Below are 27800 nucleotides of genomic sequence, written 5' to 3' on the forward strand. Positions count from 1 at the left end.
CAAATGAAGATAAAAGAGATCTTACATAATGGGAGGGGTAGATATTAAAAAATCAAAAGAGAAGAAAGACCTGGGTATTACAATAAAGGACAATTTATCACCAAAAAAACATGTAAACAACATAGGGAAACATATGAGTTACTAAGAAAAATGAAATGGGCATTTACTTATATAGATGAAGGGATGATGAAAAAACTATTAGAATACATGATTCTACCTACACTAGAATATGCTGTGCTTATATGGTCACCATATAATAAGAAAGATGTAAGGAAGGTAAAAAGGATTCAGAGAGCTACAACTAAAATAGTTCTAAGTCTGAGAAACCTAACCTATGAGAATGGATTAAAGATATGAAAACTTCCAGCATTGCAACAGAGGAGGGAAAGAGGAGACCTATTTGCTATATACATGATATGGAAAGGGATGGACACAGTTGACAAAGAAGACCTATTTTTGTGGGATCCAACAAATAAAAGGGGACACAACATAAGATTATTAAGGACCATGTGTAGAAGAAACATTAAGAAATATAGTTTTCCAAACAGAAGCATAGAAATATGGAACAATGTGGATGAAACAGTGGTTCAAGCAAGAAATATTCATGACTTTAAGGCTAAAATAAATGACTATAGGCATGGAGACAGGACAGCACGAGCATAGCTATAGCTCTTTTCTTGTAAAACACAACTAGGTAAATACAACTAGGTGCATACACACATGCACTGGGAGTATTTATCTCTTATGTGAATGAAAGTTGGTGGCATAGACATTGCCTCTTGGTTGCTATCAATCAAAGGACAAAAAATACCTATCAGTGCTGTTGGTATAGAATGTAAAAAATATAAACTAATCTTAAAAACTGAAATAAAAATAAAAAAGTAAATAGATAAATTTCTGAAATTGTTTAACTTATCTGATATCTGACTTACTTGGGTCTGACTTAAGTGGTGTTTACTGTATATACATTTAACTTGTTTTGTCTTTTCAGTGAAGGCCACCATGCCATTATTCACTGTGGTGCTGGGTCGTGTCATACTGCAAGAGAAACAAACCACTAAGGTAAGTGTCTTTTTATAATCATCTCTGCACCTGACTAAGAACATATTTGAAATATGTATAACTTTGTGGAGAATACTCCTTTCATTATAAAATTTGAGAAAGAACCACATTGCAGTATAAATCCCTTAATCAGATGGTTTGTAATTGGGATTGTCCTACAACCAAAACTTGTGTTATTTCTGTTTGTGCTGTCACTTTATCTTTTCCATTGAGCTTCTCTAATTACAACCTTATACAGTCAACTCTTGATTAACGCAAGTGTTACGTTCCTGAAGACATCACGTTATTGAAAATCGTGTTATGTAAACATAATTTTCTCATAGAAAATGGGGGTTACATTCTTGGCCACTGGGAGAGTTTGCTTTTTTTGGGGATTTCTATCCCAAAAATAGACAAAATACAAAAAATTAATGAAGTACATGAGACTTATCGCAGGTCAGTTAAAATGTGTTTTGAATTTCATGAAGCAGATAAACTGCTAGAAGGGAGCTTTCACATGAAATATGCTTTGCTGCTTCGCACCACCAGACTTTAAAGAGTACAACCATCCACATGAGAAGTAAGGGGACATTTCATACTGCTGGAATTACTTAAACCACGAGACACTGAATAGCGTAGGGTGGGAGAGGTGGGCATGTGAAAGCTCCCTTCTAGCAGAGGTGATTTGCTTCACAAAATTCAAAGCACATTTCAACTGACCTGTGGTAAGTCTCATATTTTTCATTAATTTCACATCAGCAAATCACACCTCTGCTAGAGGTTGCTTTGCCCATGAGGTTTTGAGGCCATGTGGGTGTTGTACTACAACAAATGGGAATTAAGTACAGATGGGAGAGTGGAGAAATAAGACAACCAAAAACCAAACTCCAATACAGTAACAAAATTATATAGCCATGTAACAGTTTACAATAAAGATAACACCTCCAACCCAAACAGGACTTACATACTAGTGCAGAACAGCATCTTGGAAAGTGTCATGGACTGGAACGATCTCCTTGTTGTAATACTTGGCAAAGGTGACTTCCCTGGACCACCCAGCCTTTGCCATGATGTGCTTAATCAGTACAGCCATGGCCTTTGCTTTTGATGCTGCTGCAGGCCAAACGCTGTCAGCCGAATGTTTTTCAGTGTCTGCACCCAACATATTAAGCACTGTCCTAATCCATCTCACAATAGTCATTTGTCACATGTTTGTGTGGCTTAATAAAGCTAAGAAATTATTTCCCATTCTCCCGATTCTCAACACTTCTGAACTCTTTTGTTCTAACAATGTACATTTTCAAAGTTTCACACACATACAATCTTTTGTGTGTAGAGTATGTTTGAAAGGTTACAAACCACACATTGAACTTTGGTCGACATTGTTTAATGTTTTCCCCCTAACCAAACACAAACAGAATCCTGTCTGATGTGAATATCCCTCGGTAATAAGCAACTCATGCCTGTCATTAAATGTCAGAGATGCAGTGTCCGCCATGAGATTAACTTTACCTGGTACGTGAGAACAGGTAAGCCAGACACCATTCTCTGCACACCAATCCCAAAGTTCAAGGCATATGTCATTACACAATGAAGATTTTGTGCCGCCCATTTCATTGACATGGTTGACTGCTGCCATGTTATCACAAAAAACCTGAACATGTCGTCCTTTGATCAGATGTGCAAATGAGCACACTGCCAGGAAGATGGCCTTAAGTTCTTTTGCATTGATGTGCAAGTCAGTTTCTGTTAAAGACCATCTCCCATTAACTTGTTGTTGATTAAGGTTGCCAGCCCAACCTAAATTTGATGCATCAGCATGCAAGTCCAGTTCTGTACCTTTAAAAAAAATCTGTCTGTTTTACACTGCAATGTGAGATAAAAACCAATGCAAATCCAACTTCATTTCATTAATGACAGCCATCCATTTGTCAAAATTTCCTTTTGCTTCCTTTAAAGTTGCAATCTTAGCAGATTCCAACCTCCTATAATGCAGTTTTCCAATCTCTGCTGCTGGAATGGCTGCAACTAAAAGTGCAATGACTCTGGCCACCTTCTGGATTTCTGCTCTGTCACTTTGAAACAATTCCTCACAGTTTTGCACTATTTTGAGTTTCCTCTGCTCCTCACTGTCATGGTCTCTGAATCAATAATGTTCCCCAAATATTCCAAGTGTGTTGTGGTTACCAATACAGATTTGCCATCCTTTAATACAGAAACCTAATTTCCTGAGCAAGTCAACAGTGGCAGGCACACTCTCACAACATCCATCAAAAGTACTGTGGTAAATAAGAGTATCATCAATGAAACTCGTGATATGTCCCTTCTCTCTTAGTACAACAAAAACTGGTTTCATTAATTTAGTGAACAGACGGAGACCTTTTGCAACTTCATTAGGGAGACAAATGAACTGATAAATTTTCCTTTGCCATTTAAAGCACAGAAACTGTTGTTGCTCTTCAGCTGTTTTGACTGATTAGTAGGCGTGTCGTAGATCAACAGAGGCCATGTAAGCATCTCTGTTAACCCTTAACGTACGGTGATCGTTTCGGGACGATTGTAGCGTTGCGTGTGGAGAGGCGGGGATCGTTCCGGGAATCATGATTTTTCAGCGCTAAACGTTTGAATCTCTCCCCGTCACTATTGGTCCTGGGGCAAGTGGAAATCTCTGGCATCTTTTCTCGCTTGCCTTCTTGAGCCTTGAGACATATGTTCCCTCACAATAGGTCATCTTTTCCCATTTTGAGGCAACATCTGGCAATCCCCGTGACCCGGAGTTAGGAAACGGTACTCCGAGTGATGTTATGTCAGTGTTACTTGGTAATGACATTGAGGACAGTGGTGAAAATGAAGACAGTGATTTTTTTTATTGAGACAGAAAAAAGTGAAGACTCCAGTAGTGATTCTGATAGTGATCTGGGAGACAGAGACCAACCCTCACAGCGACGTTCATAAACCTCCTCACGTACTCCCCACAAGCAATGCGCTGGTGTGTGTCACCCATGGTTGCCTCTACAGGACTGTGCTTGTCAGCCAAGTCACGTCAGTTCCATTGCTAATAAGATTTGCCACATTACAATTATAATACAAATCCACAATACGTATTTGTAATATGTGGTTTATTTTTCTTTTTCTGTTTTGAACATTATTTAATTTGAGTTCGCATTTTCATGACATGAATGTTCAAAAGTTTCTACTTTTACATCAAATTCATATGCCCAAATGGAGAGAGAGAGAGAGAGAGTGTTGTGGTCAATGTTATGTTACCACGAAGAGGGCACAAGAGTAGCAGTGTCGTTAGTTCAAGAACTCTCTCACACTGTCTTCTCAGGGGAATTAACGAAAACACAGCTTGGGTTTTCCTTATATTAACAATACAGTTATTTACACTACACAAGGATAGTCTTGTACACACACACACAGTCCACAGCTCCCTGGCAAACGCCCGGGGGAGCACAACGGCCAGCTCATGTGTTCGTCAGACTCCAACTAACGTAGCACGGTCTTATCAATCTCTCGTCAGCAAAAACTCACTGACACTGGTGACCGACTCATATATTAAAGAACAGTTACAAATGCATTGGTTACAATAGTTAAAGTATTACTTAATCATAAATGAAAGAAATAAAATATATGATAGTACTAAATATATGTCTATGCTGTTATAATTACATATATATAACTCAGCAACCAGAGGTTCTCACACTGAGCCTGTGGGAACGTATACTGACTTAGCATAAGAAGTGCTTGCATATGAAAATGAAAGGATGTGCTCCTCGCTAAGATCAGCCTCGCTTCTCACAGCTGTGTGTAGAAACAAGGAAAAAAATAATTATATACAATTCATACCCTAACACCGCTCGGTCACATACCTGCGCGTCCTCATGCATAAAAAGAAAGCATACATAGAAATATTCTAATCGTGTACCTAGCCGTGTTAAAGTGTACTACAGGAAGTTCATGGTTGAGAGTGAAATCGCCGCTGGGCAACTTTGGCAGCATGAAGAATAGAATAAAGGCGTAACGCTTTGTAAACACAAATAAAGAGAGGAAGTAAAATGCAAATGGTCAGGAGAATAGGAACTAAGAGACTAGGATAGAAAACAACAGGATCGAGGTACTCTGGAAGAAACTCTTCTAAGGCTTGAGCAAATTCTGACTGGTTTGAAAATCTAATTTCATGTAAGGTGTTAGTAACACAAGGAGAAGGTAGTAGACACCTACCAAAACAATAACTTACTTCCAGTGAGATATAATAGCACTAGTTCAGGAGGTGCTGTGAACCTTCCATTAAAGCTAGTTGTGATCTCGTTGAACGTTTCCCTTTGTATCTCACAACTCAAGGGGATAGTCACAGTCTACCCTCTAAAGACAGCACTCCTTCTTCACACAAAACTACATGCACTTACCACACATACACCCTTCACTCAAAATTAAAATTTAAAAGAAAAATGGGACCCAAAATAAACAACGCCTTGGAGTCTCCCTCAGGGGAGGGGACCAAAAATGTCCCCAGGTCGGACACCTCTCTTGTTGAAGACCACAAATGCCTTGACACCTCCCTCAACTTTTTCTACTACATTAACTTCTACAACATTCACGGTCTTAGATCTAATTTTCAATCTGTGGAACACCACCTCTCCTCTACTAAACCTCATCTTCTTTTCCTCACCGAAACACAGCTGTCTGAGGCAACTGACAGTAGCCCCTTCTCTGTTCCCTCCTACTTTCTCTATTCTCATTTTCATTCCAAAGTTGGATGTTGCGTCTATGTATGCAACGACTTAACTTGCTCTCGTGCCCACGCTCTTGAGTCTTCCGAATTTTCCACCATCTGGCTACAACTTAACAGTCACTCTCAAACTAAATTCATCTGTGCTGTTTATCTCTCCCCTAACTCTTCTGACTATAGTAATTTCTTCGACTACTTAACTTCTAAAGTGGAGCACATTCTGTCCCTCTACCCTTTCGGTGAGATTTCCATTCTTGGAGATTTCAACGTTCACCACCAGCTTTGGCTTTCCTCTCCCTTCACTGACCACCCTGGTGAACTAGGCTTCAACTTTGCTATCCTCCATGACCTAGAGCAACTGGTGCAACACCCTACTCGTATTCCTGACCGTCTTGGAGACACGCCCAACATTCTTGATCTCTTCCTCACCTCTAACCCTTCTGCTTATGCTGTCACCCTTTCATCTCCGTTGGGCTCCTCCGATCACAATCTCATTTCTGTATCTTGTCCTATTTTTCCAATCCTCCGCAGGATCCCCCAAAGCAAAGGTGCCTCTGGCGTTTTGCCTCTGCCAGTTGGGGGACCTGAGGAGGTATTATGCTGATTTTCCTGAATGATTATTGCTTCCGTGTCAGAGACCCATCTCTTTGTGCTGAACGCATAACAGAGGTGTTAGTATCTGGCATGGAGGCGTACATTCCTCATTCTTTTTCTCAACCTAAACCTTCTAAACCTTGGTTTAACTCAGCCTGTTCTCGTGCTATACATGATAGAGAGGTTGCCCACAAAAGGTACTTGAGCCTTCCATCTCCTGAATCTCATGCACTTTATATCTCTGCCTGGAATCATGCCAAGTCTGTTCTTCAACTTGCCAAACACTCTTTCATAAATAGGAAATGTCAAAATCTTTCAAACTCAAACTCTCCTCGTGACTTCTGGCATCTAGCCAAAACATCTCAAATAACTTCACTTCTTCATCTTTCCTCCTTTATTTCATCCTGATGGCACCACTGCCATCTCTTCTGTCTCTAAAGCTGAACTCTTTTCTCAAACCTTTGCTCACAACTCCACCTTGGATGATTCTGGGCTTGTCCCTCCCTCTCCTCCTCCCTCTGACTATTTCATGTCTACAATCAAAATTCTTCGTAATGATGTTTTCCATGCCCTTGCTGGCCTAAACCCTCGGAAGGCTTATGGACCTGATGGGGTCCCTCCTATTGTTCTCAAAAACTGTGCTTCTGTGCTTGCACCTTGCCTGGCCAAACTCTTCCAACTTTGTCTATCAACTTGTACCTTTCCTTCCTGCTGGAAGTTCGCCTACATTCAACCTGTTCCTAAAAAGGGTGACCGTTCTAACCCCTCTAACTACCGTCCTATAGCTTTAATCTCCTGCTTGTCTAAAGTTTTTGAATCTATCCTGAATAGGAAGATTCTCAAACATCTGTCACTTCACAATCTTCTGTCTGATCGCCAGTATGGCTTCCGTCAAGGTCGCTCTACTGGTGATCTTCTGGCTTTCCTTACTGAGTCTTGGTCATCCTCTTTTAGAGATTTCAGTGAAACTTTTGCTGTTGCGTTAGACATATCAAAAGCTTTTGATAGAGTCTGGCATAAAGCTTTGATTTCAAAACTGCCCTCTTACGGCTTCCATCCTTCTCTCTGCAACTTTATCTCATGTTTCCTTTCCGACCGCTCTATTGCTGCTGTGGTAGACGGCTACTGTTCTTCTCCTAAACCTATTAATAGTGGTGTTCCTCAGGGTTCTGTCCTGTCACCCACTCTCTTTCCATTATTCATTAATGACCTTCTTAACCAAACATCTTGCCCTATCCACTCCTACGCTGATGATACCACCCTACATCTTTCCACGTTCTTTCAGAGACGTCCAACCCTTCAGGAAATTAACAGATCACACGGGGACGCCACGGAATGCCTGACTTCCAATCTTTCCAAAATTTCTGATTGGGGCAGAGAAAATCTAGTAGTTTTCAATGCCTCAAAAACTCAATTCCTCTATCTATCAACTCGACACAACCTTCCAGACAACTATCCCCTCTTCTTCAATGACACTCAACTGTCTCCCTCTTCCACAATGAATATCCTCGGTCTGTCCTTTGCTCATAATCTTAACTGGAAACTCCACATCTCATCTCTTGCTAAAACAGCTTCTATGAAATTAGGTGTTCTGAGGTGTCTCTGACAGTTTTTCTCGCCCCTCCAACTGCTTACTCTGTATAAGGGCCTTATCCGTCCCTGTATGGAGTACTCTTCGCATGTTTGGGGGGGTTCCAGTCACACAGCTTTGCTTGATAGGATGGAATCGAAAGCTCTTCGTCTCATCAACTCCCCTCCTCTGACTAACTGTCTTCAGTCTCTTTCTCACCACCGAAGTGTTGCATCCCTTTCTATCTTTTATCACTATTTTCATGGTAACTGTTCTACTGATCTTGCTAACTGCATGCCTCCCGTCCTCCTGCGGCCACGCTGCACAAGGCTTTCTTCTTCCTCTCATCCCTATTCTGTCCAACTCTCTAATGCAAGAGTTAACCAGTATGCTCAATCATTCATCCCTTTCACTGGTAAACTCTGGAACTCCCTCCCTGCATCTGTATTTCCGAATTCCTACAACTTGTCTTCTTTTAAGAGGGAGGTATCGAGGCATTTGCTCACCTAATTCTGGCTGACGGTTATGGCACTTTTTGTACTCTTTGGAGAGCCAGCGCTCAAGTGGGCTTTTTCCTAACTTTCTTTTTTTTGCCCTTGGCTGGCCCTCTTCCCTACGTAAAAAAAAAAATAAAACATAGGAAAGCTTGTAAAAAGATAGATTTTGCAAAATAGATAAAGGGAAAAGATGAGGAGCAGATATATTGACAGTAAAAGCTCCGTAGAGACGTTTAGGATAGGTGGTCAGATTAGTAGACGTAACATGACAAAAATTGTTAACTGCATGATCAACAACATTCTCATACATTGTACCATTCGGACAAACAACTGCGAGTGGGATGGGAGTTGGGAAGAAGAAGTAATGATAACCATGGAACGGATCTTGAAAAATAGCCTGTGGAACTATATGTCTATAGGGACAAGTTAAGAGAGTATCCTCTGCGTGAACACGAGTAAGGATGACCTCGCACATATTCCCTACAATGGGGCGAAAAATAAAAAGGGTAGCATCGCAGTGATATCGGTGTAAATACGATGACATGCAGCTACTCAGCGAGTCCCTTGAGGTAGTGGTATACACGGAAAAATCCTTTGCAATCAAAACCAGTGTAAGAGGTAAGTCTAGGATTAGGACAGAGGTGTTAATAGAGAATGGAAAAGGAATGATTTCATAAGCATGAAAGGTGTCCATTGATTTGAAAGGAACATAGATGATGGGATAATAATGTTCCACAATATCACGGTTAAACAAATGTTGTAATTTGAAAATAGTCTGTCCAATATCAAACGTGTTGATTAGATCAGTGACAGGGAAAAGAGCAGCAGTTACTATACCCCAGCTGGCATTAACAAGGTTTTGGATGAGGACAGAATTATAGGAAAGCATGGCATCTAGAGCGGATTCTTGAACTTCCAGAGACTGATCTATGAGAACAAAGTCTGTCAATTCAGCTATGTGAACTATTGCATCGTTAAGTACACTACGAAGGTGATTGGTATGGCCAAGGAGATCTTTCAAATGTGATTCCAGACTAGCAATGTGTTTACTGTGCATATTAATGACTCGTCTATTAGTAGTTGCAATGTTGACAAGATGATTGTAGAGTTCACGTAAATCCTGTACATCTTCATCCATCGCTGTACCAAAGAGAGTTTGGGAAATTTTACCGAAAGCATTGATCAATCCTCGCTTATTTCGAGCATGCATTGGGTGTTTAGAAAAGTCGTACGTAGCTGTAACAAGTTTGTTAGAGAGAAAAGTTAGTGAGTCTTTAGGAGGTTGAGAATAGAAGTGGAATGAGGATAAGATGGTGTGTCTATCTGTTCGGCGAGTTCAACCTCCACTCGCCGAACCATCTCCGCTAAGCTTGAAGCAACGCCCCTCAGGACTCCCGGCACTGAGTGAAGAGTGGAGTAAGAATAGCGGACGAACAACGCATCTTCCACTAGGGTCACTGTTTCCAAGGGCACAACGAGTGCCCCTGGCTTGAGATGTGTTGAAGTAGCCAATGCAGTCCCTAATGTTCCCCAGAAAAGTAGGAAAAACGCCATTGCTGCAAGAAAGCGTTGCGTTAGGTTCGTGACCTGAGATTCTAAGAGTAGTAGGATGACTAGTAGGTGGGATGGCAGTGGTTGGAGGATTATTACTCGGTATGCAAGTGCGACTATCCAAAGCTGGATCAGAAGCCTTAGTTATCTTGAGTCTGTCACTGTGAACCATTTCTACAGTATTGAGAGCTGGGTCAAAAACTGCAAACTTGTTACCATTACCCTCGCTGACAATTAAGCGCGGAACCATGAACTTAGGGGACAATTTGGATTCCCTCGGGGGTGCTTGAACCATCACCATATCTCCTACTTTAAAGGTGATAGGAGTTGCACGCTTGTGTTGTTGCTGCATCATCTCATTCCTAGAAGCAAGCAATTTTTCCCTAACCTTTTTATGTATATCTGTGAAAACTCGCAGATGCTGGGAAGAGTAGTCATCTATGTTATAGACAGGCTTAGAGGGACCCGCCAACAAGTTGTGTGGCAATCTCTTATCTACTCCATAGACAATGTAGTGCGGGGTTTTCGCAGTTGATTCACATACCGAACCATTAATGCAAGCTGCAACCTGAGGAATCCAGTCTTCCCAGTTGTCATGTAAGCTAGTGACAACATGACAGAGGGCTTCAAGGATTTTACGATTCGCCCTCTCTACCAGGCCATTTGAACTTGGATGGTAAGAGTTTGATGTTATACTTGCGCAGTTCTCCGATAGCAAGGCATTTCTGAACTCCGTGCCATTATCGCTAAGGAGAACACGTGGAGTGGTGTAAGGACAGAACAAGTGCGTAACTAGCGCATGTGCAATCGCAGGTGCTGTCTTAGCTTTTACCGGGGACAAAACTACAAAATGAGAGAAATGATCTACGCAAACCAAGAGGTACTGGAAGCCTTGGCGACTCTTAGGAAGCTGCAGAAGGTCCATTGCAACTACATCCCATGGTTGTGCAGGTGGTGGGTATCCTAGCATAGGCGCAGGACCAGACATAATGCCCTTATGCTTAGCGTAGCTAACGCAACGTGAAACATGATCGACAACGTCTACTCTCATACGAGGCCAATAATATGCACGACGGACGGCAGCCAGGGTTTTGTCACGACCTGGATGTCCAACTGTAGGGTGATCGTGCATAAGTTGTAGAATGACTGGAACAAAAACTTCTGGAATAACCAAAAGATCTTTGCCTCCATCTTCTTTTGGGCCTCGCCTACATAAGACATTAGATGGTGATAAAAAGAATTATGAGAAGGGTACATGTAAGGAGGGCAAAGTGGAAAGATCACCAGATTCCAGAGCATAAATTACTTTCCCCCATGTCTCATGCTTTCGCTGTTCCACGCCGAGTTCCGTTCCACGCCGAGTTCCTGGAGAGAAAAATTATGTACGGGGGATGCTTGAGAGACTGCACTCACTGGAATATTCCGTGATAGAGCGTCAGCTACGACATTCGCACGACCTGGATGGTACTTGAACTGAGGAGAGTATTCTTGCAATGTAAGATACCAGCGTGCAAGCCTGCCACTAAGATTACGTCCCTTGAAAAGATTTGTGACGGCGACATGATCTGTGAAAACTGTGATTGGGTACCCAAGTATTAGATCTTGGAAATGGGTAAGAGCCCAGATGACAGCTAAAGCTTCCTGATGCGTGACTGAGTAGTTCGCTTCCGCAGAGTTAAGAACCCTACTCGCATAAGCAATCACACGATTTTTACCCCTATGTGTCCTCTGAGTCAGCACTGCACCGAGACCTAACGAGGATGAGTCTGTGTAGAGTTCAAAAGGTAATGAGAAGTCAGGGAATGCTAGAACGGGAGCCTGTGTGAGAGCTGTTTTTAAATCCTGGAAACTACGCTCCTGTGCAGCACTCCAATGAAATGAAACATCCTTCTTGAGTAACTGGTTGAGTGGTGATGCAAGTTTAGCAAAATCCTTAACCCCTTCGCGCCGGATGTTAAAAAAGCCCGCCTGTATGATATACGGGTGGTAGTGCCGCGTGCCCAAGCGCGGGAAACTCGTGCAAGCTTGTCATACTTGTCGTCTTTGTGTATTATGCTGCTATTTTTTAGTCACTATATCGCCTTCGAAGAGGAAAGTGGACGCTTCTCTCTTCGGAGAAAGAGAGAGAGAGAGAGAGAGAGTGACATTTGCTAATGTTTTAGACACAAGTGGGATGCATGTAGCTTATCTTTTGAGAGGAAGAGGGAAGGGAGGGAAGGAGAGGGAGGGAAGAGAGAGGAGAGAGAGAGAGAGAGAGAGAGAGAGAGAGAGAGATTAGAAAATTTGTTGTTTTTGTATTTGTGTGTGTGTGTGTGTGTGTGTGTGTGTGTGAGCCACGAATGTTACAAGGCGGACGATGTAACTTATCTTCGAGAGGGAGAGGGGAGGAGGGAAGGGAGATGGGGAGGGAGGGAATGGAGATGGGGAGGGAGGGAATGGAGAGAGAGAGAGAGAGAGAGAGAGAGAGAGAGAGAGGGGAAAAGTCTATGCCATTGGGTAATTTTAGACACAAGGTGGGATGCATGTAGCTTATCTTTAGTAATTGGTGGAAACAAAGGTGGTGGGAGGAGCATTAGGATTTCAAGGACAGCATACGGCGTGTGTAGTTGATATCCAACACACTATACGGGACAACAGAACTGAAGAAAGCTCAGAAAAGAAATATGACGCCTACGTAGGCGTCACCGTATATGCTACTGGAGCTTCATGACGCCTACATAGGCGTCACCGTATTGAAGAGGTTAATAAAAGGTCTGTAGTAACCTGCTAAACCTAAGAATGATCTCACATTCTCGATGGTTCTTGGTTGTGGAAATTTTTTGACAGCGAACACTTTATCGTCCATTGTGTGGATTCTCTCACTATTGACAACGTGCCCTAAAAAGGTGATTTTGGACTTCAAAAACTCGCATTTTGACAGTTTTACTCGAAGGCCGGCTTCATGTAATCGCTGTAAAACTGAACGCAAAGTCTGAAGATGAGATTCAACAGATTTACTGGCGATGATGATGTCATCCAAATAGGCATATACAGAATTACCTAACATGTCTGCAAACAATGTATTGATCATCCGCTGGAATGTAAGTGGCGCAGACTTTAGGCCAAACGGCATGCGCAATCACTGATAGTGCCCTGATGGCGTGCTAAACGCAGTGATTTCCCGGGACTCCTTCGCCATAGGTACCTGCCAGTACCCCGACAGCAAGTCAAGACTGCTGAAAATGGTATTACCACCACCTAAGGACATAAGCAAGTCACTCAGGACTGGTAGAGGGTAACGATCATCCTCTGTTACCTCATTTACTTTCCTAAAATCAATGACTGGGCAAAAACTACCATCCTTTTTAGGAATGAGGAAGAGGGGACTGTTCCAGGGGAAATGTGAGTGTTCGATCACTCCCTGATGGAGCATCTCTTTGATTTGCTCATCCACAATTTCCCTCTGACTGTGAGGTAGTCTTTAGGCTGGAATGTAAACTGGTTTAGTGTTTGGTTTGAGAAGAATATGGTGTTCGGCATGCTCCGTACTACCAAGGGGCTCGCCAGGCAACGCTATCACGTTGTGACGTTCTTCGAGAATATCCAACAGCGAGTGCTTCAGCTCTTGGTAATCCACAACATTGACAACCGAGCTTAGAGGTGGGCCCGACCCCAGCTCGCTGTCAGAGGTGGATGACACCGTTGTGACACAAGCTTTGGGAAAGTGTAAAGGAGTAGGCAACACCTTTTGATCGTAAACTAATCCATCTCCAAGGTAGAGACCATGTTTCACACGTACTGGCCCTCCCGTAACGTTCACCACTAACGCAGAAGTGACATTACCTTCCTGAACGGTGGAAAGTGTGGACTCCACTGCAAGATGCTGAAGTTTACAAGTGAAGCATATGTCACTGTTTACTGGTGCATCAGGCACTGTGATGGGGATACGCATTGCTACGCGATCCGGAATCTCATGGTTACCCACCACAGTGGCTTTAACGCATCTCCAATTGAGAGGTGATGCGAAAGTGGGAGGAGACACATGAACCGACGGTAGTATACACGAGGGACTCTCGCCACGTTTATCCCCACCGCCTCACTTGGTGTCATGACGAAGAGATAAGGGCATAGGTTCCTGCATTGCTTGAAGTGTCTTTCCCTGAACTGTGACTGAATTATGGTTTGGAAGGACTTGCATGTCAAGAAGCTTCATATCAGACAATCCCAGAAGTCCGTCAGCTGGAAGATGGAAGTTAGAAGTGACATAGAATTTCAAGTAATGAATGGGTAGTCCTCTTTTTATGCGTATGGGTAAAGTAACCATTCCTGAAATACTCAAAGCTGAGCCAGTCACCCCACGTAGGTTTAAATCACTCTGGCGTAACGGCCACCGCCCACCGCGAAAGATTCGTTTGATAGCTCTAACCGAGTCCTCCAAGAGGACATTCACAGTGGCGCCAGTGTCCACGGCCAAGGAGAGTCCACACGACCCTATTTTAGTAGGTAGAGCCATGATAGTGGACTGAGCACAGGCAGCGACAATACTATCGTATGTGGCTACGTCGTTCGTGCCTGTGAACGCAGATTGATTATCTGGACAATCTAACCTGTTTTTTTTTGTCGCGGGGCACGCGGCTTCCCCCGCCGGCTGAGGGCCAGCAACATGTCGCGCATCTGTTTCCGCCCACATCTGTGCAATCTGTCGGCAACGATCTGATGAGTGACGCCCATAACCATGGACAAGGCAAAAGTAGGGTAGTGTTGAAGAGGAAGTGCTCATCTGGCCATGGGTCGTGGCAAACCTACCAGTAGCAGAAGTAGGAGGATGACTAGAAAGAGGAGGAGGAGGAGGATAAGTGGATGTTGAAGTATGAGGGTAGGTATGTGAGAAGGTAGCATGGGTGTGGATATAGAATTCTTAGGCCTTGTCGACAATGCTTTCCCCTGACCCGTGTGGGGTGCTTGAGCTGATGGGGTGAAATAGCCTGTCTTTACCGTAGCCTTCTTTTGATCGCTCTTTCGCTTTAGGCATCTCTTCTCATGATGTCCTGCTTTGTTACAATAGGAACGAACTAGAGGGTGGCTCCCCCCTACTGCATTGTAAGACTCTACCGGCAAGTTCTCGGTAACCGTCGCCGCAACAGAGGCTCCCTCTTTTCCTTCCTTTAGTTTGGATTCAGCAGTTGACACAAGTACATCAAATCTGTCATTTGGAGTGTAGTTGAGAGACAGAAAAGCATGTTTCGCTTTCCCATGTACTTCAAAGAGCAAAAAGAAGATTTCAAAAAATTTTGAGAGGTTTTCAAATGTGATCATGGTATTATTAGGTCCCTCACACCAACCTTGTTCCCTTAGTACTTGTAAACAACTCTCCATCTGCTTGCCTGCAGGTATGGAAGCATCCCAAGGGTTCTCCACCTTGTCCCCATTCTCAATACTCTCAACAATTGAGATGATTTGTTTCAAGAGCGTAGTTTCAGCTCCACCCCCAAAAATACACATCATTTTCTCTTTGCAAAGGTCGTAATTCTGCCCAAGGTTCCGGGAGAGAAAAGAAATGCCTTCCATCATTCTTTGAGCCTGCGAACCAGGCGCTAATTTTGATCTAACAAAAGCAATTTTGTCTGCATCATCTGTCGTTCCCAAGTGACGCAAGACATCCTCACACATGGTCATGAACGTGTATACTGAGTAATCCACATCCTGGCCCGTGAAAGGTCTAACAGTATTTTCTGTTTGAAGAAATTTTACTGTTTGAGCGGTGACTGGTGAACCTACAGTGTTAGTAGCCATGGTGGATGCAGGTGTTGTGTGAACGGGATATGTTTTACCACTCTTCAAGGTATGAACATCACCGGAAGGCTGAGAAATTTGAACTGAATATGAATCTATGAGCCTCTCAGCCACAGTAACTGACTCAGGAGTGTCAGGGTTATCTATCTCATTTTCCTCTTCATCAATGAGGTTACTCTCGCACTGTTGTCTGATTTTAGCTTCTTCCTGCAAAATTTCGTCTTCATATAATTTTAAGTATTCATCAAATTTGTCGGGCTTCTTCACCATCAGCAGTCACTGACACACAGAAATAATTTACCGAAAATTACAATAGCAGTATATGATATAAAAGAAAGAATATATAAAATTGCATGCAGTCACTGGAAAATACAGTTACCCAAACACTACAGTTGTATGTACATGAACACTCAGAGAGAATGATTGAAGCGCTATGTTAACGTAGTTATGCTATATATAAAAAAAGGAATAACTGATAACTTCCAACATAACAATAAAGTAATGTGTGATGCTATTTTTTATGTAATTGTAGTATTAACTTTGTGCTTGTTCTCACCTAAGATGTGAGAAAATATGTACGAAGCGAAGGTCACAGATGCTCCTCAGGCGACCTTGACAGGGCGGCAGTCTGTCTCTCAGAGAAGGAATGACGTCACGGAACCATCAGCAGTCGCTGTAGTCCTCCGAAGACCCTGCTTCAAGTTCTGAAATTATGTAGAAATCTGAGAAGTGTTCTACAACTGAATTATATGTGATCAACTCCGTAGCCGTGATGCGGAAATATTTGAAAAGTCTTGTGCGACACAGTGAGTGCTTTAGTTGTGTAGTGTAGTATTATACTTCTCCCTGTAGCAATAAGTGAGAAGTGATGAGAGTAGAAGTCTTATACCACTTTGGATGTCCAGCTGAGTGATGAAATGCGATGAGGACAGGTAATCAATGCTGTAATATGAGTACCACTCCAGTCACCCAGCTGTTTGTAGCTCACTCAGAACACTGGGAGTGTTTTCCTGAATTTATAATGTGTAATATTTCCCGGGTTAACCCCTCGGAAGAAAACTACACATCACTTCAGAAATTTATGTCAGGAGCGAAAGTCCAAGTCACCCCCCCCCAACTGAGCAGAGTAGGATTAGCAGGATATGCTGACATCTTTTTCTTTTCCTTGGCACAAGTTTGCATAGAGCACCATTAGTGGGCATGACTCCTTGACATGCTTGTATCAGATTTCCTATACATTCGTTGATAACTTGATTAGTTTCTTCCACCATTTCAGCAGCACGAGATCTTAACTTCGTAATAGTTTCTTGCTTTTCTACTTGAGCTGTGTTGGCTGTGTGTGAATGAACATTGCCAAATTTGATAAATTTTCCATCCTTTACATAAACTCTTGCTTTGCACTGCTGTCTCTTTTCACATCTCCAATATTCTGTGACCTCAATCAATCAATCATGGGGGCATATGCTGGGGGACGCGTTGCCTCGCCTACCCCATGGCACCACTCCAGGCAGTCACCCCTCACAAGTCTCCATGCAGGCTCCCTTCCTGTGCCAAGTAATTCCCAGCAAGAGGCATCGACTTGTCGCAGCCATGAGTTCTGTGGACGTCCCCTTACCCTCCTCCTTGCTTGGTTATCCCTTTCGGAGACAACCTGATATGTAGGATCGGCTTCTTGGTAGTGTGCCACATGCCCATAGAGTCGCAGTTGGCGTTGACAGACTATGCTGGTAATCGGCCTTGAATCAGTCTCACGGAACAATCGCTGATTTGACACAAAGTCATACCAGCGGTTCCCCATGATCCTGCAAAGGCATCTAGTACCAAAGACATCAATTCGCCTCTTCTGATCGGTGTTCAGTGTCCATGTCTCACAACCGTAGAGTAAGACAGGGATCACCAGCGACTTGAAGATTTGAATCTTCATCCGTCTGCACAGATACCGACAATGCCAAATACTCGTGTTGAGTGAGTCCATAATGCTGTGGGCCAGGCCAATCTGCCGTCCAACTTCCCAGCTTGAGCCACAGTTGTTACACACTACACTACCAAGGTATGTGAAATTTTTAGAGATCTCAATGTTCTCGCCACACACATGGACAGACTGTAGTTTCATCCAGTAAGCCTCCAAACACCTGAACCTTGGTCTTGGGCCAGGAAACCTGGAGTCCCAGGGGCTTCGCGTCCTCATGCAGTGCCTCTAGAGCCATTACCAGAACCTCCAGTGACTCAGCAAAGATTATTGCATCATCAGGAAAAACAAGATCTGTAATCTCATTATTGCTGACAGATGTTCCACATTGAATTTGGTCTATAACTCTGCCTAGTACCCAGTCCATGCAAATGTTGAAGTGATGGAGCAAACACGCATCCCTGCCTCACTCCCATATTCACAGGGAAGAAGCTGAACATGCCCCCTCCACACTTCACAGCACTCGCAGTCCAAGAGTAGAGGCCAGTTAATAGACCAATAATCCTTGTAGGAATCTCACAGAGACGCAGAAGATCCCAGAGTGTCTCTCAATGCACTTAATCAAATGCCTTCTTGAGATCGTCATAGGCTGCAAGCATCCCTTATCGAAACTCACATTGGCGCTCCACCAGTACGCGAAGTGCTAAGATCCAGTCAGTTGTTGACTTACCAGGCGTGAACCCAGACTGTTCAGGTCTATGATGTTTCAGCAGGTGACTTTGGATACGCAGCAACAGCAAATGGGCAAGAACCTTGCCTGGTATGCTGAGCAATGTTATACCACAGTAGTTGTTGCAGTCCTGACAGTCCCCTTTCCCTTTCCAGATAGGGAATGGTACCTGAATGCCATACAGCAGTCAAGACAGCATGCAACCCATAAATCATGGCTTCAACCCCCTGCTTTGAGCAGCTCCGCACTGATGTTACATATGCCAGTTGTCTTTCCACCCCTCAACTTTGCCACAGCATCTTTGACATCATCAATGGAGGGATTCAGTTTTGTCAATGGGTGGATCAGCATCCAGCATCTGTAACCCTGCAGTTTGGAGCTGTCCACCATGAACACCTGCTCAAAGTACTCAGCCCAGCAAGCCATCTGCCCATCTGCATCCGATACGAGGTGACCATCTGCTGTTTGGATTGCTCTCGCCTGAGATGTAGACTTGGAGCGGAGTATATTCAGGGCTCGATAACCAGGTCGGATGTCATTAGCATTTAAATGACACTCTACATCCTCAGTGAGACCCCTTACATACCTATCCTTGTCTCTCCTCAGGAGAGCTCTAGTCCTACATGACAGAGCCCTGTACTGGTTGCAGCTCCCAGCAAGTCTGGCAGCACAACTCTCCTCAATACTGTCCAGCGTCTCTATCGAGATGAAGCCTCTCTCTGACCCTGGGCACTCCCCAATGCATTCCTTGGCAGCCTCAAGAATCTCATGTTTGAAGGTATCCCATAGCTGTACCGGGTCCTGTGACTTGATCAGCACAACTCTCAAAAAATGTAGATATATTCATCACTTGTAAACTTAATTTTCTCTCATGGTGACATATTCTAATGCCATTCTCAATGTCATCGACACAAACAAAATATAATTTTCCATGACACTTCCCTTTATATTTCGATTATAGCCAGGTCCGACATGAGTTAGACAAGAGTTTAACCTGAGTGTCTTCAGGAGGATGTCCAACCTGAGTGTCTTCAGGAGGATGTCCAACCTGAGTGATGCAAAACATAGCATGGAATTCATAACATCAATAACATTATAAAACATTTTTGTGTTTTACTGACAAGGAACAAGTTCACTATTTAAACAGCGGAGTGATTGCATGGCGATCAAACTACATAGCGGAATATAACGATTAGCATAGTGAACCATCAAAATAGTATAATACAATCCAGTTGATGTCTACTAAAAACATTCCAATAGTATCAAACAAAAAACCTATAAAACCAACCTAAGTTAAAAGTTCCTCCAATGAAGGGTGACTGGGGACTGACTGACAGTGTGACAGTTTAGAAGACAGAATTTTGTATTCAAAGCTAAGGTGTGTTTTCGAGACAAAGGTTTTCAGGACACATCACTTCTATGTATGGTGGCCATTTGCCCTAAACCCACTTATAGGAACTTCTTGCTCACAGCTGTGTGTAGAAACAAGGGAAAATAATTATATACGATTCATACCCTAACATTTATTAGATTTTCTTTTTACTGAATCTAAGAAGGAAATAGGTTGGACCAATAGCTCCATCAACATGATACGATGAGCCATCTCAGTAGTAGCAAGAACTAATGGCCAGCCAGCAGGACAACATCCCTTGCCATACCACTTAGGATCCTCAGTTGATCTTAGATTACATAGTAGGTCTTTGTCCTAGTGTAGACTTGTCTCTAATTCAATTATCACAGAAATCCTTACCACACTACTGTACCACTTGGGGTCCTCAGTTGATCTTAGATTACATAGTAGGTCTTTGGCCTAGTGTAGACTTGTCTCTAATTCAGTGATCACATAAATCAACTATCCTTATGTTACTGCTCTCTGGTCAGCACGGTCAGACTTTGCTTCTGTTAGACATCAGGAACATGACTTTCAGACAGTTGGGTCTCTTTCAGGATTGGTGATCCTCTAAAAACTTCTAGGCCAGGGGAATATTTATCAGAATTGGTTTTTGTAGCCTATTCTCAGACAGGAGGTTATGTGTTGTCACCTCAATGGTGAGCTATCTCGAAAGAATAAACAACATGCAGGGTTCATTCATTGTGTCCTTTCTAATCACTTGACCTCCAATGAACATGGCTTCACAAGACACTTTATTTTGCTGGACTAAAGATGCAATGCGAGTTGCTGGCATTGATCTTAACATTTTTTCACCTGACTCCACCAGGTCATTGATAGGCAGTAAGGCAACCCTGTGGCTTCCTTTGCCCACAAACACCTCCACTGTAGGTTGGTCCAGGGAATCTACATTCACTAAGTACTACAGGAGACCTATAAGTGACACTGGTAATTTTTCTAGTGCGATCCTTTTATAGCTTGTGTAAAACTCAAATTCATCATGTGGTGTAATTCATTCATTTACCTTTGGTACTCTTCATACACATTGTGGTAAAATGTGCTGTTATTATAATTGTTTGTTTTTTGTTACTGATTTTCGGGTAAGAAAATGTTGTTCCTGTTTCAACACACTATTTCTCTTTAGCCTTCTTTAGCTTGATAGGTTTGAGGAACCACTCTGAAGCTCTCATTGACTACCAGTGACATTGCTTAAATAGTCATGAAGTGAAATCATAAGATTAAACGAATACTGTCAAGTATGATGTTTGACCATAATTTCATGAACTGCATCACTAAGGTACTAAATACTCTCCTTACCCTCCCCTATAGTTTTCATGTAGCTCAGTTATAGGTACTACTGGAATACACTGGCTGCTTGCTGGCTGCTTCCTCAGACCTACTCTCTGAAGGACTGACCTGGAATTGGTAAGTGAGCATCTCATTTACTACCTTAGTGACAGTTAAGTGTTTGTGAAATTACGACCAAACATTATACGTACTTGGTAAGTATTGTTTAATTTTATAAATTATACACTCACACGGCTTCTATATAGACATTTCTTATAGTGAATGATATCCAGTCAACTACAATTTGAGACATAAATTGTAGTTGTAACAGCTAGTGACTCACCTTGAGAATGATTGGTGATACTCTCTCTCTCTCTCTCTCTCTCTCTCTCTCTCTCTCTCTCTCTCTCTCTCTCTCTCTCTCTCTCTCTCTCTCTCTCTCTCTCTCTATCTATCTCATGCCTTAATGGGTGCTTTTGGAATGTAATCCCTTGTAAAACTTTGGGTTCACTGTATAGGAACATTTGGTAGAGTGAATGATCATTGTGCATTATCCTTTCCAACCTCGATGAGGGGGTAGGGGTGGTAAGATGAAAAGACATTTGAGTGAGAGAAGTATAAGATTTGTTTTATTTATCTTAATTCTATTTGTTTACTTTTGTATTTATTTTAGTTATGTAATGTGTGTTTTATTAATTGAGCCAATAATGTATTTACGTATGATATTTTATGATTTTTATGGGTTTTAGTGGGCATATATATTATATAAAGACACATGATACTACAACAGGAGTTAAGTACAAAGATTATTTCTAATTATCTGAATTTCATTGCTCTATTCTTGTGCTGTTTTTAGATATATGTATTAAGTGTTTTATTACTTTATGTAATAACTGTATTTAGGTATAATATTTCATAATTGTTGTCAGTTTTGGGGGGCACATATAAAGGTCTTGGAAGGCATTATTAATTTTTGTATTCATTCTTAAGTTCACTATGCAATCATTCATTTTCTGATTAGATTTTCAGTAATCAATTACGATCGTATATCAAAGAATATCTGTATCCTATATTGGTACCACTGTGCTGTGGTTCATCATCATTGATGTCTTCAGATGCACATTCATAGCTGGTATAACTCACAAGCGTAAAGAAATCTACTTGCATACGAAGTGAGCCATTGGTGGCCACTCTGATAAGTGGACACAGGTGCAAGATATTTGGCTTCTGGCAAACCATCACTTTTAGTCATCTCCTGTCATTATTTGCTAAACAGAGATAGTATCTTGTTTTGGTGGCTTTTGATATATTGATGCAAGATACTGAAGAAGTAATCACAAAATGGGGGATTGGGAGAAGCTTTTATCAGAACATGGTGAATGTTAAAGGTGGGAGCTATTAAAAAAAAAAATTGAAGTCCGATTAGCGATTACTAACTTGCCTGCTCATCAAGTCCAATTCAATCATCTGTTTGGGTACCAAAAATCTAAATCTGATTTGTGATTATCTGATTTTCTGATTTGATTAAATTTCTTAAAAGTGATATGATATCTTTAAAAGCGATTTATTAATGTTTTAAAGTGATTTTCAATATTTCTAAAGGGAATTTAATGTTTTTAATGATTTCTAACTAATACAAAGAGAAACTAAGCTTTTAGAATAAAAAATAAACATTTAATTATAATTAAGATATAAAAAAATAAACTATACAGTTCATATTACACAAAATACGTACAGTAAGCTCCCACACTTGGCGAATCTCAGCTTGGCAAAATTCACTTTTGTTGGTAAGCTAGCCATAGACTACCGAGTGCACGCTTGGCGATTTGAATTCAAACTTGGCGGTCCCCTGGCAGCCACACGGCAAACCACACAGCTCCCTGGTGACGTCAGATCTCTCACTAAACCTATCAAAACACAGTGTGAGAGTCCCCATCAGCCATTTTGTTTGTGCTACCCTCTGTTCTGCCAGCGTGGGAACAAATTCTGGCGATTTACCGCCAACATGGTCTCTACCAGCGCAACAGGTGGTACCGATGAGGGTAAGGACAATAGAGGTGGCGGCAAGGACAAAAGTGGGCGAGGGAAACGAATGGAAAAACGGGAGTTACAGCCTTTATATCTTGTCTTATTAGCTTTATTTATTTTTTATTGGTCTGTTTTGTACATGTGTTCTAATATGTGAAGGCAAAAGATTTTATTTCAGCTCGAAAGATGGTATTTTAGGTGTCAAAAGAGGGACTTTGGCAATGACCAAAGACTGATTGAGGCATATTTTAGGCAATTTATATGGTATAAAGAACTCATGCTTGGCGAAATTCGCATTTGGCAGTACTTTCGCCAGACTAATTAATTCGCCAAGTGTGGTGGCTTATTGTATTCAGTAATGCTAATATATTCTCTCTGAAAGTTCATTATATATGATTTAATAAATAATCATGATATTTTATGTATTATGTTATAGTATAATACAAAATTGTGAATAGAATAGAATAAAACAAAAAGATTTACCACTTGAGAAAAATATACAGTAAACCCCTGCACTTGGCAAATCTCAGCTTGGCATAATTCATTTTTGGCATTAGGATGGCCACGGACCACCGAGTGCACGCTTGGTGATTTGAATTCAAACTTGGCGGTGCCCTGGCAGCCGCATGGTGAACCACGCAGCTCCCGGTGATGTCAGACCCCTCCAAACCTATCAGAATGCAGTGTGAGAGTCCCCTTCAGCCATTTTGTTTGTGCTACCCTCTGTTCTGCCAGCGTGGGGAATGAATTCTGGCGATTTACCACCAACATGGCCTTTACCAGCACAACAGGTGGTACCGGTGGGGGTAAGGACAATGGTGGTGGTGGCAAGGACGAAAGTGGGCGAGGGAAACGGGTGAAAAAATGGGAGTTACAGCCTTTATATTATGTCTTATTAGCTTTATTTATTGTTCATTGGTCTGTTTTGTACATGTGTTCTAATATGTGAAGGCAAAAATTTTTATTTCAGCTAAAAAGATGGTATTTTAAGGGTCAAAAGAGGGACTTTGGCAATGTCCAAAGACTGATTGAGGCATTTTTTAGGCAGTTTATATGATATAAAGAACTCGTGCTTGGCGAAATTAGCATTTGGCAATAGTTTTGCCAGACTAATTAATTCGCTAAGTGTGGGGGCTTACTGTGGAAAAATTTATTAAGAAACTGCTACTGCAAGAAAAAAAAAAATGACTTGGATTAATTGCAAATCTTTTTAAGCTTTTAGCAGTGCAGTTACAATTATCTAATTCGTTTGGTGGGGGGTTAGTCTGATTTGATTATCTGATTATCTGACTCCAATTAATCAGATAATCGGATAGTTTGACTTGTAAATCAGACCACCCACCTCTGGTGAATGTATTAATGACAGAGCACTTTGAAAAGTGTAAATCAGCTTTGTTGTATATGTATTTTTACAATGAATTCATATGCAAATTTCTTTTCAAGATTTTATATTGTTTGAACACCAAAATACCAGCTTTCATTATTGTATGCATTAGGATATGAAATGTTACTCCATATTTCCCATTTGTTTGACCTCTGTAAGATTTCTCTGTAGGAATAAGAAAACATGAAAAGGAGTGGTTTATTTTACCTCTTTTTCTTTTTTACCAAGTGTAATTCACCTCGGTGCCTGCTCGTCACCCAGCCAGTCTTCCTCATTACAGAGCGAGCTCAGAGCTCACAGACCGATCTTCCGGTAAGACTGAGACCACAACACACTCCACACACCGGGAAAGTGAGGTCACAACCCCTCGAGTTACATCCCGTACCTATTTACTGCTAAGTGAACAGGGGCCACACATTAAGAGGCTTGCCCATATGCCTCGCCGCTTACCGGGACTTGAACCCGGCCCTCTTGATTGTGAGTCGGGCGTGCTAACCACTACACTACGCGGTTTTTGTGTGTGTGTGTGTGTGTGTGTATTTACCTATTTTACCTATTTGTGTATTACAGGGCCCGAGCTAAGCTCTCTGTGTCCTGTCTCCTTGTCCATTCCTGTGATATCTCTCTTTCATCTGATTGACACACACCGCATCAACGACATCACTGCTCATTTTATTCCACTTATCAATGCTACGATGTGGGAAACTGTATTTTCTCACGTCATTTAAACAGATGTCTTTTATTAGCTTTTTTCCATGTCCTCGGAGATGATTACTTGTGGTCACCTTTATCAACTCTCTGTCCAGTATGTCAATCTTGTTCACCAATTTATACATAGTTATCATGTCTCCTCTTGTTCTTCTCTCTTCTAATGTGGTCAGCCCCAGCTTCCTCAGTCTTTCCTCATAGTCTAACTCCCTGAGTCCTGGTACCATCCTTGTTGCCAGCCTCTGTACCCTTTCTACCTTCTTCACATTTTTCTTCATATGCGGTGACCAGACACAAACTGCATATTCTAACTGGGGTCTTATTAAGGTACATAATATCTTCTTCATCATTCCTTCATCTAGGTAGTGGAATGCAAGGCCAATATTTTGAAGCATGTTATATGTTTTCCCAAAAATCTTGTTAATGTGTTTCTCCGGTGACAAAGTGTTTTGCACAGTTACTCCTAAGTCTTTCTCCTCATTGGTCTCTTTAATTTTCTCATCACCCAGCCTGTAATCCCAGTTTGGTCTGTATCTACTTCTTCCCATTTTCATAACATGGGTCTTGTCTATATTAAATTCCATCTGCCACTCCTTACTCCACTCATATATTTTATCAAGATCTTCCTGTAACTTGTTACAATCTTCCACATTCTTTACTCTCCTCATAATTTTAGTATCGTCCGCAAACATGTTCATGTAACTGTCAATTCCTACTGGCATATCATTAACATAAATCAAAAACATGATGGGACCAGCACTGACCCTTGTGGAACTCCACTGGTTACCTTCTTCCACTCGGACTTCCTTCCTCTCACCACTGTTCTCATTTCTCTTCCCATTAAGTAATTTTCCATCCATTTTGCTAGTTTATCATTTACTCCTCCAATCATCTTTAGTTTCCACATCAGTCTATTGTGTGGTACTTTATCAAAGGCCTTTCTCAAGTCCAGGTAGATAGCATCCACCCATCCCTCTCTATGTTGTAGTATGTCAGTCACTCTTGAATAAAAACATAATAAATTGGATATGCACGATCTTCCTTTTCTGAAACCAAACTGTCTTTCACTCAGAATGTTTTCACTTTCTAGATACTCACTCCACTTAGCTTTAATTACTTCTTCACATACCTTGCACAATATACTAGTCAACGATACTGGTCTATAATTTAGCGGTTCCATTCTACTACCATTCTTATATATAGGCACAATGTCAGCTCTTTTCCACTCTTTCGGGACTAATCCTGTTCGTATGGAGGTTTCCACAATATCAAATATGGGGTTCAACAATTGATCCTTACATTCATTTAGCAACCTCCCAGATATGCCATCAGGCCCCATTGATTTATTAATATCCAGATTGCTTATAATTTTCCTTACATCTTCCTTAGTAACCATGATGTCCTGCATTTGCTTTATTTCCGTAGGCCTTCCTCCCATAAAATGCTCCTCCTTTGTAAACACTTTGCAAAAGTTGTCGTTCAAAATTTCAGCTATATCTCCAGCATCTCATATACTTCTTCCCATTTTTACCTTTTCTATTGCCTCCCTTTTATTTAGTTTTCCATTTATGAATTTGTAAAACATTTTGGGTCACTATCACAGTTTTCCACCACCCTCTGTTCATATTCCTTCTGTGCTGTTCTCCTTACTTCAACATATCTATTCCTTGCTGTTTTGTAAACTTCTCTTGATAATACATCACTGTTTTTCTTAAGTTTCTTCCATGCCTTTTCTTTGTTCTTTTTTGCTTCTTCACAATTTCTATTAAACCACTGTTTATTATTTAAAGTCCTCTTTCTGTAATATGGCACAAACTTTTTCACAGCAGAGTTATACAAATCCATAAATTTATCGTATTTCAATTGCATATCCCTTTCCTGGTATACCACGGACCAGTCAATTTCATTAAAGAACTCCCTTATATGGTTATAATTTGCCCTAATATAATTTAATTTTTCCTCCCTGCGTTCCACAATCTTATTCGTGCTTAATTCCGTATCCAGCTCAAAGCTTAGGACATCATGATCGCTTCTCCCCAAGGGACATTTATGTTCAATTTCCTCTTTTAGAGAGATGCCCCTGGTAAATACCAAATCCAACCTTGCTGCAACATCTTGTCCCCTGCACCTTGTTGGTGATCTCACCCACTGTGTCATAAAGTTATTTGTTGCTACCTCTGCCCACTCACCACCGTTCACCACTTCATAGTCTTCCCACACTATTTCTTTCCAATTAAAGTCTCCGACTATCATCACTCTATCCTTTCTGATGAGTTCTTGCTTCATTCTGTCTAGAGTATTTCTCATCACCATTTGGTACTGTTCATATTCCCAAGCATTGGTTCTGGGTGGTATGTATACTGTTATAATATTAATGTCCCTCTTGCCATCTGTTATAAGCATACTTATCACTTCCTCATTTCTCTTACTATAGTTCACCTCCTTCACTATCAGATCTTCCTTAGTAAGAACCATTATACCACCACCTCCTTTATTTTTCTATCATTTCTCCATACTTTGTAGTGTTTTACAACAAACCAGTCTAGCTTTATTTCGGCCTTAGCTTTGTTTCCACTACACACATTATGTCCGGTTTGTTATTTCTTA

General features: G+C 41.6%; 1 protein-coding gene across 3 annotated transcripts in view; it reads left to right on the forward strand.

Moving 5' to 3' along the window:
- LOC123511329 (solute carrier family 35 member E1 homolog) overlaps positions 1-27800 on the forward strand; it is a 194182-nt gene that overhangs the window by 27184 nt on the left and 139198 nt on the right. For all 3 annotated transcript variants that reach the window (XM_045267121.1, XM_045267123.1, XM_045267122.1), the window contains exon 2: positions 992-1062. In XM_045267121.1, coding sequence (XP_045123056.1) covers positions 992-1062 — 71 coding nt within the window. The remainder of the gene's footprint in view (positions 1-991; positions 1063-27800) is intronic.

The sequence above is a fragment of the Portunus trituberculatus genome, chromosome 31 (genome assembly GCF_017591435.1).
Source record: "Portunus trituberculatus isolate SZX2019 chromosome 31, ASM1759143v1, whole genome shotgun sequence".
NCBI lineage: Eukaryota > Metazoa > Arthropoda > Malacostraca > Decapoda > Portunidae > Portunus > Portunus trituberculatus.